This window comes from Zea mays, chromosome 2, assembly GCF_902167145.1.
Source record: "Zea mays cultivar B73 chromosome 2, Zm-B73-REFERENCE-NAM-5.0, whole genome shotgun sequence".
Classification (NCBI taxonomy): Eukaryota; Viridiplantae; Streptophyta; class Magnoliopsida; order Poales; family Poaceae; genus Zea; species Zea mays.
In genome coordinates, this window is record NC_050097.1 from 219,193,107 (window position 1) to 219,207,426 (window position 14,320).

Consider the following 14,320-nt stretch of genomic DNA (forward strand, 5'->3'; position numbering starts at 1 on the left):
AAGTTGTAATCTAAGGAATCTACAAGAAAAACATTGGAAATGGAATGGTCAGGAGATATAGCAATTTTACCAAGACCTTTGACCAAACCTTGATTTCCATCCCCGAATGTGATAGCTCGTTGGGGATCTTGGTTTTTCTCATATGAGGAGAACATCCTTTTCTCCCCTGTCATGTGGTTTGTGCACCCGCTATCGAGTATCCAACTTGAGCCCCCGGATGCATAAACCTACAAAACAATTTTAGTTCTTGACTTTAGGTACCCAAACGGTTTTGGGTCCTTTGGCATTAGAAACAAGAACTTTGGGTACCCAAACACAAGTCTTGGAGCCCTTGTGTTTGCCCCCAACAAATTTGGCAACTACCTTGCCGGATTTGCTAGTAAGCACATAAGATGCATCAAAAGTTTTAAATGAAATGGCATGATCATTTGATGCATTAGGAATTTTCTTCTTAGGCAACTTAGCATGGGTTGGTTGCCTAGAACTAGATGTCTCACCCTTATACATAAAAGCATGATTAGGGCCAGAGTGAGACTTCCTAGAATGAATCTTCCTAATTTTGCTCTCAGGATAGCCGGCAGGGTATAAAATGTAACCCTCGTTATCCTGAGGCATGGGAGCTTTGCCCTTAACAAAGTTAGACAAGTTCTTAGGAGGGGCATTAAGTTTGACATTATTTCCCCTTTGGAAGCCAATGCCATCCTTGATGCCAGGGCGTCTCCCATTATAAAGCATGCTACGAGCAAATTTAAATTTCTCATTTTCTAAGTTGTGCTCGGCAATTTTAGCATCTAGTTTAGCTATATGATCATTTTGTTGCTTAATTAAAATCATGTGATCATGAATAGCATCAATATCAACATTTCTACATCTAGTACAAATAGATACATGCTCAACAATAGATGTAGAGGGTTTGCAAGATTTTAATTCTACAACCTTAGCATGCAGCATATCATTTTTAGTTCTAAGGTCAGAAATTGTAACATTGCAAACATTTAGTTCTTTAGCCTTAGTAATCAACTTTTCATTTTCTACTCTAAGGCTAGCAAGAGAAATGTTCAATTCTTCAATCCTAGCAAGCAAATCATCATTATTATCTCTAGGAGTGGAAATTGAAACATCACAAACATGAGAATCAACCTTAGCATTTAAAATAGCATTTTCATTCCTAAGGTTGTCAATTATTTCACGGCAAGTGCTTAGCTCACTAGATAATTTTTCACATTTTTCTACTTCTAGAGCATAAGCCTTTTTAACCTTAACATGTTTTTTGTTTTCTTTAATTAGACAATCCTCTTGGGAATCCAAAAGGTCGTCCTTTTCATGAATAGCACTAACTAATTCATTTAATTTTTCTTTTTGAGCTATGTTGAGGTTGGCAAAAAGGGAACGCAAATTATCCTCCTCATCACTAGCATTATCATCACTAGAAGATTCATATTTAGTGGAGGAGTTGGATTTAACCTTCTTCTTTTTGCCATCCTTTGCCATGAGGCACTTGTGGCCGACGTTGGGGAAGAGGAGTCCCTTGGTGACGGCGATGTTGGCGGCGTCCTCGTCGTCGGAGGAGTCGCTTGAGCTTTCGTCGGAATCCCATTCCCGACAAACATGGGCATCGCCGCCCTTCTTCTTGTAGTACCTTTTCTTCTCCTTTCTTCTCCCCTTCTTGTCGTCGCCTCGGTCACTGTCACTAGATATAGGACATTTAGCAATAAAATGACCGGGCTTACCACACTTGTAGCAAACCTTCTTGGAGCGGGACTTGTAGTCCTTCCCCCTCCTTTGCTTTAGGATTTGGCGGAAGCTCTTGATGACGAGCGCCATCTCCTCATTGTCAAGCTTGGAGGCGTCTATTGGTTGTCGACTTGGTGTAGACTCCTCCTTCTTTTCTTCCGTCGCCTTGAATGCAACGGGTTGAGCTTCGGATGTGTCGCCAAGCTCGTTGATTTTCCTCGAGCCTTCTATCATGCACTCAAAACTTACAAAATGCCCGATAACTTCCTCGGGGGTCATTTTAGTGTATCTAGGATTACCACGAATCAATTGAACTTGAGTGGGATTTAGAAAAATGAGAGATCTTAAAATAACATTTACCACTTCGTGGTCGTCCCACTTCTTGCTCCCGAGGTTGCGCACTTGGTTCACCAAAGTCTTGAGCCGGTTGTACATGTGTTGTGGCTCCTCCCCTTTGTGAAGCCGGAACCGACCGAGCTCCCCCTCGATTGTTTCCCGCTTGGTGATCTTGGTGAGCTCATCTCCCTCGTGCGCAGTTTTGAGCACATCCCAAATCTCCTTTGCATTTTTCAACCCTTGCACTTTGTTGTATTCTTCCTTGCTTAGAGAGGCAAGGAGTATGGTTGTGGCTTGAGAGTTGAAGTGCTCGATTTGGGCCACCTCATCCTCATCATAGTTTTCATCCCCTACGGATGGTACCTGCGCACCAAACTCAACAACATCCCATATGCTTTTGTGGAGCGAGATTAGATGAAATCGCATTAAATCGCTCCACCTAGCGTAATCTTCACCATCAAAAGTTGGTGGTTTGCCTAGTGGGACGGAAAGTAAAGGTGTATGTTTGGAAATGCGAGGGTAGCGTAGGGGGATCTTACTATACTTCTTGCGCTCTTGGCGCTTAGAAGTGACGGAGGGCGCATCGGAGTCGGAGGTCGATGTTGATGAAGTGTCGGTCTCGTAGTAGACCACCTTCCTCATCCTCTTGTGCTTGTCGCCTTTCCGATGCGGCTTATGGGAAGAAGATTTTTCCTTCTTCTCTTTGTGATGAGAAGAAGATTTCTTCTCCTTCCCTTTGTTGGAGGAGCTCTTCTTCTTCTCCCTCCTTTTGATGCGGGACTCTTCCGATGAAGTGCTCCCTTGGCTTGTAGTGGGCTTTTCGCCGGTCTCCATCTCCTTCTTGGCGTGATCTCCCGACATCACTTCGAGCGGTTAGGCTCTAATGAAGCACCGGGCTTTGATACCAATTGATAGTCGCCTAGAGGGGGGGGGGTGAATAGGGCGAAACTGAAATTTACAAATATAAACACAACTACAAGCCGGGTTAGCGTTAGAAATATAAATGAGTCCGAGAGAGAGGGCGCAAAACAAATCCCAAGCGAATAAGCAAGAGAGACACGGAGATTTGTTTTACCGAGGTTCGGTTCTTGCAAACCTACTCCCCGTTGAGGAGGCCACAAAGGCCGGGTCTCTTTCAACCCTTCCCTCTCTCAAACGGTCCCTCGGACCGAGTGAGCTTCTCTTCTCTAATCAAAGCCGGGAACAAAACTTCCCCGCAAGGGCCACCACACAATTGGTGCCTCTTGCCTTGATTACAATGGAGTGTGATCTCAAGAACAAGTGAGAAAGAAAAGAAGCAATCCAAGCGCAAGAGCTCAAATGAACACGGCAAATCACTCTCACTAGTCACTAGGGCTTTGTGTGGAATTGTAGAGGATTTGATCTCTTTAGTGTGTCTAGAGTTGAATGCTAGAGCTCTTGTAGTAGTTGAGAAGTGGAAAACTTGGATCAATGAATGGTGGGGTGGTTGGGGTATTTATAGCCCCAACCACCAAACTTGACCGTTGGCTGGAGGCGTCTGCTCGATGGCGCACCGGACAGTCCGGTGCACACCGGACAGTCCGGTGCCCCTGCCACGTCATCACTGCCGTTGGATTCTAGCCGTTGGAGCTTCTGACTTGTGGGCCCTCCTGAGTGTCCGGTGCACACCGGACATGTACTGTTTGATGTCCGGTGCACCGGCATGGGCGTGCCTGACGTCTGCGCGCGCTGCGCGCGCAATAAATGCACCGCAGGGAGCCGTTGGCGCCGCAGAGAGACGTTGCTCCGATGGCACACCGGACAGTCCGGTGCACACCGGACAGTCCGGTGAATTATAGCGGAGCGTCTGCCGCGCGAACCCGAGGCTGGCGAGTTCAGGAGGCCGAGCTTCCTTGGAGCACCGGACATGTCCGGTGCACACCGGACAGTCCGGTGAATTATAGCGCGCCGGCTTCCGAGAATTCCCGAGAGTGAAGAGTTGGAGTCTGAGTCCCCTGGTGCACCGGACAGGTACTGTTTACTGTCCGGTGGCACACCGGACAGTCCGGTGCGCCAGACCAGGGGTGCCCTCGGTTGCCCCTTTGCTCCTTTATTGAATCCAAAACTTGGTCTTTTTATTGGCTGAGTGTGAACCTTTTTCACCTGTATAATCTATACACTTGGGCAAACTAGTTAGTCCAAAGATTTGTGTTGGGCAATTCAACCACCAAAATTATTTAGGAACTAGGTGAAAGCCTAATTCCCTTTCAGAGTGCTTGTGGAGATGATATTTTGGGGTGATTAGAGCCAAGCAAGATTTGGGGAGGACCATAGGAGGTGACTGATCGAAGGATGAGAGTGAGACGGAATGATGAGAAAGTGATTCATACTTGCTATGTGATGCTAGCTTATCTCCTTGCGACACTGATAATTTGTGGACAACATAGGGCGATGTTCTTGCAGAAGGATGGAGCGCCGATAATTTATGGACAGAGGAGGGCAATGTTCTTGAGGAATGATCAATCGTTACTCGTTTGTGCGCTACGGGGGCAATGACTAGTTGCAAACGAGGGATTATACAGATGAGAGGGAGCATCAATAGAAAGATCGTGTCGGACCTAGAATATTCAAGAGATGTTTATGACCACCGTTCGAGTGATATCATAGGGTTGTGGTTATCCCAGCTATGTGGTCATATTCCCTACACACTAATAGACATAAAATCGTATTGTATAGATCCCCGCCATAATATGGGAGTAGAAGATAATATACTCTAACAGCTCCTCATGAGGAGTCCCTAATGAGTTCATGACTGGTCACATATTGTTGGACGCAATCGACACGGCTATCACAACGATCTTATGCACTTGATTGAGGACCTTATCACGTGGCCACGAGTCAATCGCAAAGGTCGTGCCATTAAACTTAGGAACAATAACCCAAGTGAAATATGAGAATTCTTCGAAGACAACTATCGCAATAGAAGAAATGCACAAGAGACACAACGATTTTTTTCCGTGGTTTGGCCAATGCCTACTCCACGTTGTGGTGACCTCATTCGATCAAGAGTTGCACTCAACCCCTCTCAAGGGCCGACACATAACACGTCTCATCAAAGAACAAGAGACGAATGACATGGTTGAGGTGATGGCTGACAACTAGCCCATACACTAAGAATGGAAAAAAGTTAAGAGGCACAACCTAAGAGTGGCTAAGCCATGGTGAGCACTAGCTCTGCCATGGTGGGTCACAACTCTTGGTCTGGTGCATCCTCTCCTTCACGCCTCCAATTTAGCCTAGGCCTGCTAGTTCCAAATCACTTTCCCACTCCTGGCTAGCCATTAAAGCACGTAGTAAACCCCCAACGTGTAATGGATCCGCTCCATTAGACATTTTGTGAGAAGATTGGCCCCACCTATAAGCCTTTCTAGGCCTGCGATGGGTCTTGGGGCTATCCCTTAGTGTTTTGGGAAGGATATACCATCGAATACTGACAATACGTGTTCCAGAGATCCCACCAGTAGAAGGAAACTAGAAGTGGTCCTAGTTAATACCAGCCTTGTACCATGGGGCTCATATTCCTACTTTTCTAGGGACCAAGCCCAACTATAACGAAGTCCAAAGGCCTTAGGATAAAAGACCATACTCTAGGAACTTCCTGGCCACCTAGGGCCTCTTGCCCCCTGAGGCCCTTAAGTCCCCTTGCTCAACAATGTTCAGAAGGGCCTAGTAGGTGAGCATTACATCAGACTTATCAGGCATTGACGTCTCTATGGAAGGACAACCATGAGCAAAAATGATTCTAGGTCAGAACTCTTGGAAATGTTTAAAAAGTAAGTTATATGGCTGTCTTCAACAGATCGTGTATACATGCGGGAGATAAAAGGTGGGATAAAGTGATTGTTGGAGACAACATAATAGCAGAGAAATTAAGTTTAACAAGAGAAACAAACTACTTGTAATCCTTCCTATCTATCTTCTACTCGTGTTGTTATGTACTTCTAAATTCCTCTACTATCTTAGAGCATCTCCAAGAAAACCCTTAAGGGCATATTCGGTTAGTTCGGAACGGAGGCCTAGAACTATTCCGGTTCGAATTGATTATCTAAATTTATATAAGATCTCATCATGTGGAATAAATTCTAGACCCAATTCAAAACAACCGAACAGGCCTTAAACCAATCCCAAAAAACGTTTTTAGGGAAAACATATTTTAAGTTCTTCAACAACAATCCTCTCTTCTTTCCCAACATTATTCGCATCCCGCATCACTGTCTTATCTCCCAAATTTTCGTGTGACACATTGTTCCCCAATTGCCCAAGCGCGTGCATCCCGCTTGTGATTTTGATATTTGATGTTCACGTGTATTTTTTGTTGTTCACGGATTGGTCACGGCTTGCTGTTTGCTGCATGAATGGTCAACCGATATTTGGCTCGTTGTTCTATGCATGTTGTGGCTCACGCGGTCGTTTCAAAATTTTTAGAAATTAATTATTAGCAGTCTGCTGTGAGTTTAGATTTATTTAGGAGATTTTTTTACAACAACCCTTAATATGAGGAATAATTTTTTAGTAGCCTCTTGAAGTTGCCCACGGAACGACCGAGGAAAGCTTGTGTTGGTGCCTTTTTGTCACCAAACACTATAATGAACCGCTTGGCGGTACTTGACACCTTTAGATGATGTAGGGTCAAATAAAGTGTTTATCCTAAATGTGGGGCAACACCTCTATAATGGTCACCACCTATTTGGGATCAAATAGCAACGAACTCTAGGACCTTCTCGTGATCAGCAATACCTTGGGTTCGGCTCCGCAAGGTGAACAGTAGTGGCGGCCTGCGACACGTCGCCGGATCGCCTGGTAGTATCCTCTACGACGGCGCGGACGGTCTGCGGCCTTCGGCCGGACGGTCCGCGACCTGGCGATAGGGTCGTCTTCCTCCTCTTTGCTAGAATCTAGATCTCGTCCCCTGCGGGGAAAGATCTTAAGGTGCTCCGGGTCGACAGGTCACTCGGGGCGTCCCCAGACGACGTGGAGTCGCCTAGGATTTAAGAGATCAAATCGAGGAAGAGGTCTTGGATGGACAACTAGTTCTTGCCCCCCGGGAGGGGTGAGATCCTAGGGTCGTCTTGGGATCGGCAGGCCACCCAAGACGGATCTAGACGACGTAGAGTCGAATAGGGGTGGAGGTGGATATGCGGAAGGCTACAACTAGAACTATGCTACATCTACTCCTAGGGCAGGAAAAGTAAATAAGATAATTGGTTTGATTGGAATGTGTTCGGGGGTTCTCAATCGGCCGTACCCCTTTATATTTATAGGGGAGGAGGTCTGGACCTTTTCCTAAGAGATAGCCAACAACTCCCACGCAATTAGATGGATAACCACGCACGGGATAAGGATAAACACCCGAGTTAATCTAATCTCGGGACACGCGGACTGTCCGGGCCCAAGGGCCGGACCGTCCGCTCATTTTGGTGTCCAACATATGCCCCCTGCCTTTTGGTGGAGCTTGGCGAACCAAAAGCACAAGCGAAAACTTTGGAAACAATTGACCTCATAAGCTACTTTGTTCCCGAAGTAAGGACACAGCTCGATGCAAGTCATGGGCTCTTGCGATCAGATAATATAAATACTTGATGGAACTTTAATGCACAGAGGCTGTTTCAGATTGCATCTTCTTCGGCCATGTCTACCTGATCAACCTATCAATAGGCAAAAACTTGTGGTGCCCCCCAGCCCAAATAAGCAAACGGATTGGGCCAGTAATACGAATTCATCGCCGTACCACCCCACACATGAGCAGGACAACACATCGGCGATGGATAAAACGGGACGCGCCATGCTATCCCAGGAGGAGGATGACAAGGCGATCTTGGTTGTGCTACTTTTTGGGTCCGTTTAGTCGGCTTTTGCTTTCGCACAGATCGCCCTTTTGACTTTGTCTGTTTTATTGTCCGATTGTGTGGAACGGCCTTCTTCATATATTTGGCAAGCAACTGACCAAAAGTAGGGCCGACTCTACTGAGTCGTCCAGACGTCTTAGTAGTATTTTGTTTCCTAACACTTGTTTTGGAACATTGTGGTCCGATGGTCTGAGGTTGCTGCTTCTGACTGTCTGCGGACCATCCGACCATTATAGTCGGACCGTCCGCTCCTGTCTCGGACTGTTCGGCCTTAGTACCTGGACCGTCTGGCGTACGTATGACAGGTGACCGTGATCAGGTGTCCGATCGTGGTTGCCCCCCGGTGCCTCCGGTCTTTCTTTTGTCCGTAGCCTTCCGAGTAACCATTCTACATGACATATTTGGTGTGCGGGGATCACCAATGATGATATTTTTATCTTTGCTTTTATCGACCGCACAAGGCCGAATTATGACCTTTTTGCTCGTCGGCTCTAATGTGGTGACAGGAACGGGTGGCCTGTCAATTTTCACCTCTTTTTGAAACCTCAACCGGCCTTCGTTTATAGCCGATTGTATTTACCGACGGAAGACGACACAATCATTGGTGTTATGGAGAAAGGAGCCATGCCATTTGCAATAAACGCGCCCTTTTAATTGTATAACCGGAGGAATTACATGTGACAATTTAATATTACCATGTTTAAGCAACTCATCAAATATTTTATCACACTTAGTAATATTAAATGTGAACTTAACTTTTTCCTTTTGTGTCGAGTGCGGGTGAAAGCGAACAGAAGGTTTGGCCTTAGTGGGCCAAATAAGCTCAGGGACATGTGACTTTTTTGGTTCTTGGGGCTTGGGTGACCGGTTATACTTATGCCGGCCTTCCGCACTAGGCGGATCACAGGTGACTTCTGGTGCTCCGGACGGTCCGACCTGCACAGTCGGACGGTCTGCGAGTGGACCGGACGGTCCGGTACTATCCCCGGACTGTCCGGTCACGTCAGACAACACCTGTGACCCTTGTGGTGGGCTCTGTGTAACTCCGGACTGTCCGGCGTAGGGTGCTGGACGGTCTGACGGAGGGCCGGACGGTCCGCGATTGTGTGCGGACGGTCCGGCCGTGCTCAGAGTTGACTCACCATTTAGCGAAGATGGTGGTGACGGTCGTCCTGGATATGAGTCCATCGACATACCAAAATATGGTTGGGACTCAGAAGCCTCATTTGTCGCCGATGTTTTTGACGAAGTTATTTTAGTGCCCAATTTATGTGACAAAAATCAGGTGTATGAGTATTTTCTAATGCATGCGTCATATTCTCTATATCCTCCATTAAAATTTTAATCTGATTATCAAAAGAAATTTTAACAGATTGAATATCGGCTAATGGCGTGGTGTTACTTACAATGGGGAACTGATGCAGCAAGGCTGACAGTGAATCGTACTTTACTTCCCTCTTCTTGATGACCTTCTGGTGGTGATCTACCTTGAAGTGCGAGAGGTACAACTTTTTTGCCACCTTGCTTATCTGAGCCTGTTGTTGTTGGAATTCCTCGTCCAGCCTTTTCATGTGGTCTTCTAATTTCTCATCCTCATTGGCCGACGAGTTAGTCAGCCCTGTATTAATGTCTAGGACGACATTGTTGTGATCTTTGGGATTGGCCATTGCGACCGATCTGATAGGTCTAATTTAATAGATCTGATCTAATAGATTAGATTTGATAGATCCGATTTTTCGTCCCCAGCGGAGTCGCCAAAAGTATGTTGGTGCCTTTTTGGTCACCAAACAATATAATGAACCGCTTGGCGGTACTTGGCACCTTTAGATGATGTAGGGTCAAATAAAATGTTTATCCTAAATGTGGGGCAACACCTCTATGATGGTCACCACCTATTTGGGACCAAATAGCAACGAACCCTAGGACCTTCTCGTGATGAGCAATACCTTGGGTTCGGCTCCGCAAGGTGAACAGTAGTGGCGGCCTGCGACAGGTCGCCGGATCGCCTGGTAGTATCCTCTGCGATGGCGCGGACGGTCCGCGGCCTTGGGCCGGACGGTCCGCGACCTGGGCGCAGGAGCGGTGTCTTTCCTGCGTCACACCGAACGGTCCGCAGCTCTGTGCCGGACGGTCCGCGACCTGGCGACAGGGTCGTCTTCCTCCTCTTTGCTAGAATCTAGATCTCGTCCCCTGCGGGGAAAGATCTTAAGGTGCTCCGGGTCGACAGGTCACTCGGGGCGTCCCCAGACGACGTGGAGTCGCCTAGGAATTAAGAGATCAAATCGAGGAAGAGGTCTTGGATGGACAACTAGATCTTGCCCCCCGGGAGGGGTGAGATCCTAGGGTCGTCTTGGGATCGGCAGGCCACCCAAGACGGATCTAGACGACGTAGAGTCGAATAGGGGTGGAGGTGGATATGCGGAAGGCTACAACTAGAACTATGCTACATCTACTCCTAGGGCAGGAAAAGTAAATAAGATAATTGGTTTGATTGGAATGTGTTCGGGGGTTCTCAATCGGTCGTACCCCTTTATATTTATAGGGGAGGAGGTCTGTACCTTTTCCTAAGAGATAGCCAACAACTCTCACGTAATTAGATGGATAACCACGCACGGGATAAGGATAAACACCCGAGTTAATCTAATCTCGGGACACGCGGACTGTCCAGACCCCGTCCGCTCATTTTGGTGTCCAACAGCTTGCCAAGTTCGCAGAGAGGCATAGTAGAGGCCATGGTCATAACTGGGTTAGGTGCCACTGACCACCGGCAGCAATCAAAGGACCATTCAACAGAGACGCTTCGTGCAACTGAAAGAAATCAGAGACTATAAAAAAAGGGCAGCACTAGCACTAGGGAGGATATGGTGGTCGTCGTCGTCCTTCTCCTCCCTCAGCAGCTGAGACATCCAGTCACGGGAAATGAGATAGTGCACCACTGGGTTGTTGTTGCTGCATCAGGTACGCCATGACCGACCAACCAACAAACAGTAGCCAAGCCAAATCAATGTTAAATTAGAGATAACCATCGTTGTTGTCATGCCCACACAACACCACCATCAGAGGGGATCGACAACGAAAATCTGGCGCAAGTTACGGGGAACAGGAAAGCAAGCCGGGGGTTCCAATCGATCAGTCCTCCAAAGGAAAGGAAAAAGAAGAAGAACAAAAGATCACTCCTAAGACGGTGACGGCGAGGAGAAAGAAACGAATGATGTAGGGGCTGCTATGTCCATCAGGTTGCTGTTGCTGTTAAACCAGCGCGATGCTGCTCTCCCCGCCAGGCGGCTTGCGGATCCCGCCGAGGTAGTCCCGCGAGGGGGCCTTCCCGTCCGCGAAGATGTCGCTGCCGGTCATCTCCTTCAGCTTCGCTGTGCTCAGGTGCTTCTCCGCCGTCCCAGGGGGGGTCTCGTCGCCCTTGAAGATATTGCCCGCGAGGTCGGTGAATTTCTTTGTGGGGATCTTCTTCGCGGTCTTCACCATGCCGTCCTCGTCGGCCTCGCCGAACTTGAAGTTGCTTACCTGTTGTGAGAGAACGACAACCAGCAGCAGTAAGCAACACTGCATGCAGCTTCTGTGACTGCGAGAGTTTATATTAGGGCGAGGTGAGTTCAGAGGTCAGGACGTGTGCATTTTTGCCCGGGGTCTGCGAGGTCGAGCCGTTCTCTGAGTTGCGTGGCCGTGGGTCTTCCGGAGGAGCAAAGATGTCGTGGCCGCTCAGCTCCTTGGATTTCAGGTCCGATATCTGCTTCTTCATCTTGCTGTCGTCCTCGCTCAGAAGTGTGCCGCTCAGCTCGCGCTGCTTCGCCACCTCTGCTATCGAAGTCGGCTTCTTCGGAGAAATGCTTTCTTCCTCGGAAAATGAGATGTGGCTTATGGTGCTAATTGCCTGTGTTTGAGAAAATGCAGTAGGATTAGTCTGTGTAACAGTGTTCCAGCGACGTAAGAGGTTAAATCTATATCAAACCTAAGCATATTCACCCTTTCCATTTGAAGCCAGCATCAAGATGATTATGGATTAGAAGCATGCTAAGCAGTCTGTAGAAAAATTATGAAACTTGCTGTACTATATATGTTTAGAGTTTAATCAAGGTTTGTTGTTTATTGACATCTTAACCAAAGTTATCTACAAAAAAAAAATAGTACCTAAGTCTCATGTGTCTATCAATCAAAGTTCTCGAATATTTCTCGTTCAGCTCAACTTACCAATCAAAATGCCCAGTTCTATCACAAGGAAAGCTCACCAACCAATGTGTATACAAAATAATAATGCTTGCCCAAACCCTTCTCACAAGATTCATCTCAACAACCTCTAGCCCCCTAAGGAGAGGTAGGACTAGAACGTATGTATAACATTTAAAAGTTTTGATCATAGCAACCAGCAGCTTATATCAACGACATTCAAAATTTATAGCAAAGCAAGAACATAAATAGATAAATCAAGTGATCCATCTTGTCACAACAAGTTAGCCAGCACCTGAAAATAAAACAATAATCCTAATATCAACAGTTCAACGCAGAAGGGTTGCCAGGGATGAAGCCTAAACAAAACAGAGTAAAAATCAACCTACATAAGCAGTACCTGATAATTCTTTGGAGCGGTCCGAATGGGAGTTGCAGAGGCATTGGCAGATTCATCTTCTTCAGCCTCGCCCCCAGCAGCAAATATGCCGCTTCCTGTCATCTCCTTCCACTTGGGAGCAGAGCATGGTTTCCTGAAGGGGGAAAAGGAACGGCTTGGTGAGCCACAGCTCCCTCCGTGTACTAATCTGAAATCTTAATAATCAATGAAACTATGACGATATACAGAACTTGACAAAACATGGACAAATCAGGAGACTTGTGACCAACACAAATTCATCGATTGTGCACTAGAGCCGTATTAGTTGTTTAAACAGTGCAAGTGATCTTGAACGAAACTATGTTTAGCAACTCGTCTTCAGCATACCTTATTAGCTGAAAATTTTGAAGGATGCGATCAGTTTTCGATACTCCAACATAGTTGGTGAGATGGCAATTACATGAACAGCTAAACCATAGTCACATTACGGTAATACTACTAGCAAAACTTTTTCAGGAGCCTATAGAGCAGAACCGAGAAAGAAACTCTAAAAGAACAGAATTAAGACTTTGGCGCGCAAATCTCAGCAAACCTCAAATCCAACGAATTTCTCCACCCACAGCAGCACAGATCAACAACGGCACATACAAAAGAAATAACAGTGCCCAAAGTTGTGCCGTAAATCTCGGGAGATCTGGTCGCCAAGGCCAGAAGGTCGTCATCAGGCAACAGAATAAGAACAGAACACAAAATCCCACCCCCACCCTGGCAAGAGAATATGGCCGGGCAAACGCCCGGAAGCTCACCTCTTGTTGAGGCTCTCGGCCTCCTCCTCCGTCACCTGCCCGCCGAACACCACCTTCCTGAGCGCCTCCGACGGCTGCACCGAACAGAGAACAGAAAGGTTCAGGCAGGGTGAAGTCCTCCCACAAATCAGCCAGTGTACCTGGGGCGCCCAGTGGGGAAGCGAAAGGAAGGCGCTCACCTGATGCGGCCGGCGGTTGGATGGCGGCGTGGCCCCGGCGGGCGACTCCTGCGGCGCCCCCTCCGGCCAGATCAGCAGGTCCGCCGTCGACGTGTGAGACTTCCTCACCGGTGCCGGCCTCTCCATGTCGCCCTCCTCTCCCACCGCCTCTTCTTTCCTTCGCACACCCTTCTGTCTCTCGCTCTCCTGCTGGGGACGGACGGGGTGCTGTGCTCCTTGGCCTTGGTTTCTCTCTCTAGCTCGCTGGGGGCCGGCAGCCGTGGTTTCTCTCTCTAAAAAGGCGAGGGGAGGCGAGGCTGGGAGTGGAGTGTGGAGTCGAATGGAAGGAAGGTGCGGGGTCGCTGTGTGGTGCTTACGGGCCCCCACACTCTTTCAAAGAGCCCACTGCGCACGCACCGGCACACCACCACCCACCCTCCGCAGCCAATGACACGCAGGACCGGGCGTCGGCCAGCCGATCTCCGCGAGGCGCTGCCAGCCGGGGCCCGCGGCGGGAGGGTTGACCCCGTGACGGCCGGACGGGACGGGACGCCCGGTAGCTATCACGTTCGCGACGCCGTACGCTGCGGCCGTGTCAGTATTTGAAATTTTGAACGCTTGCGGGCGGCTCGCACGGAACGGGGGGCCGGGCGGTCCCGTAACGGTCGCCGTTTCTGTCTCCTCTCTCTTTCTCTCCTGTTTGTTCTGTCAGCCACGGACACGGGCAGGACCAGCCAGGCTGCAGGCTGACAACAAGTCAAGAATGTTCTGGATCTTGTATTCATGTGCCATGCAAGTACGGCTACTCCGTACGTGCTACGGTTGATTTTAATGTTGTGTAATTTCCCTCCTGTTTTAAAC

The 14,320-nt window shown here is 48.0% G+C and overlaps 1 protein-coding gene across 3 annotated transcripts; it reads right to left on the bottom strand.

The window, feature by feature from the left end:
* Window positions 1-10,925: 10,925 nt before the first annotated feature.
* Window positions 10,926-13,911, bottom strand: LOC100274081 (uncharacterized). 3 transcript variants are annotated; one of them, XM_008669353.3, is made up of 6 exons: window positions 13,481-13,847; window positions 13,302-13,375; window positions 13,088-13,189; window positions 12,517-12,649; window positions 11,560-11,823; window positions 10,926-11,456 (listed from the first exon to the last, which is right to left on the bottom strand). In XM_008669353.3, the coding sequence occupies exons 1-6, from the start codon at window positions 13,604-13,606 to the stop codon at window positions 11,187-11,189; spliced, it is 969 nt and encodes a 322-aa protein (XP_008667575.1). In that variant the 5' UTR covers window positions 13,607-13,847; the 3' UTR covers window positions 10,926-11,186. The 3 variants fall into 3 exon arrangements, with proteins under 3 accessions (XP_008667575.1, XP_008667576.1, NP_001141932.1); XM_008669354.4 differs by lacking the exon at window positions 13,088-13,189 and having other exon boundaries at window positions 13,481-13,911; NM_001148460.1 differs by lacking the exon at window positions 13,088-13,189 and having other exon boundaries at window positions 10,930-11,456; window positions 13,302-13,742.
* Window positions 13,912-14,320: the final 409 nt, after the last annotated feature.

Excerpts from the sequence above, each read along its gene's own strand:
- LOC100274081 (NM_001148460.1), bottom strand. The coding sequence starts at position 13,606 with ATGGAGAGGCCGGCACCGGTGAGGAAGTCTCACACGTCGACGGCGGAC. Across the intron at positions 11,824-12,516 it reads CCGCTCCAAAGAATTATCAG|GCAATTAGCACCATAAGCCA; the intron begins GTACTGCTTATG and ends TCTCAAACACAG. Across the intron at positions 11,457-11,559 it reads CCCCGGGCAAAAATGCACAC|GTAAGCAACTTCAAGTTCGG; the intron begins GTCCTGACCTCT and ends CTCTCACAACAG.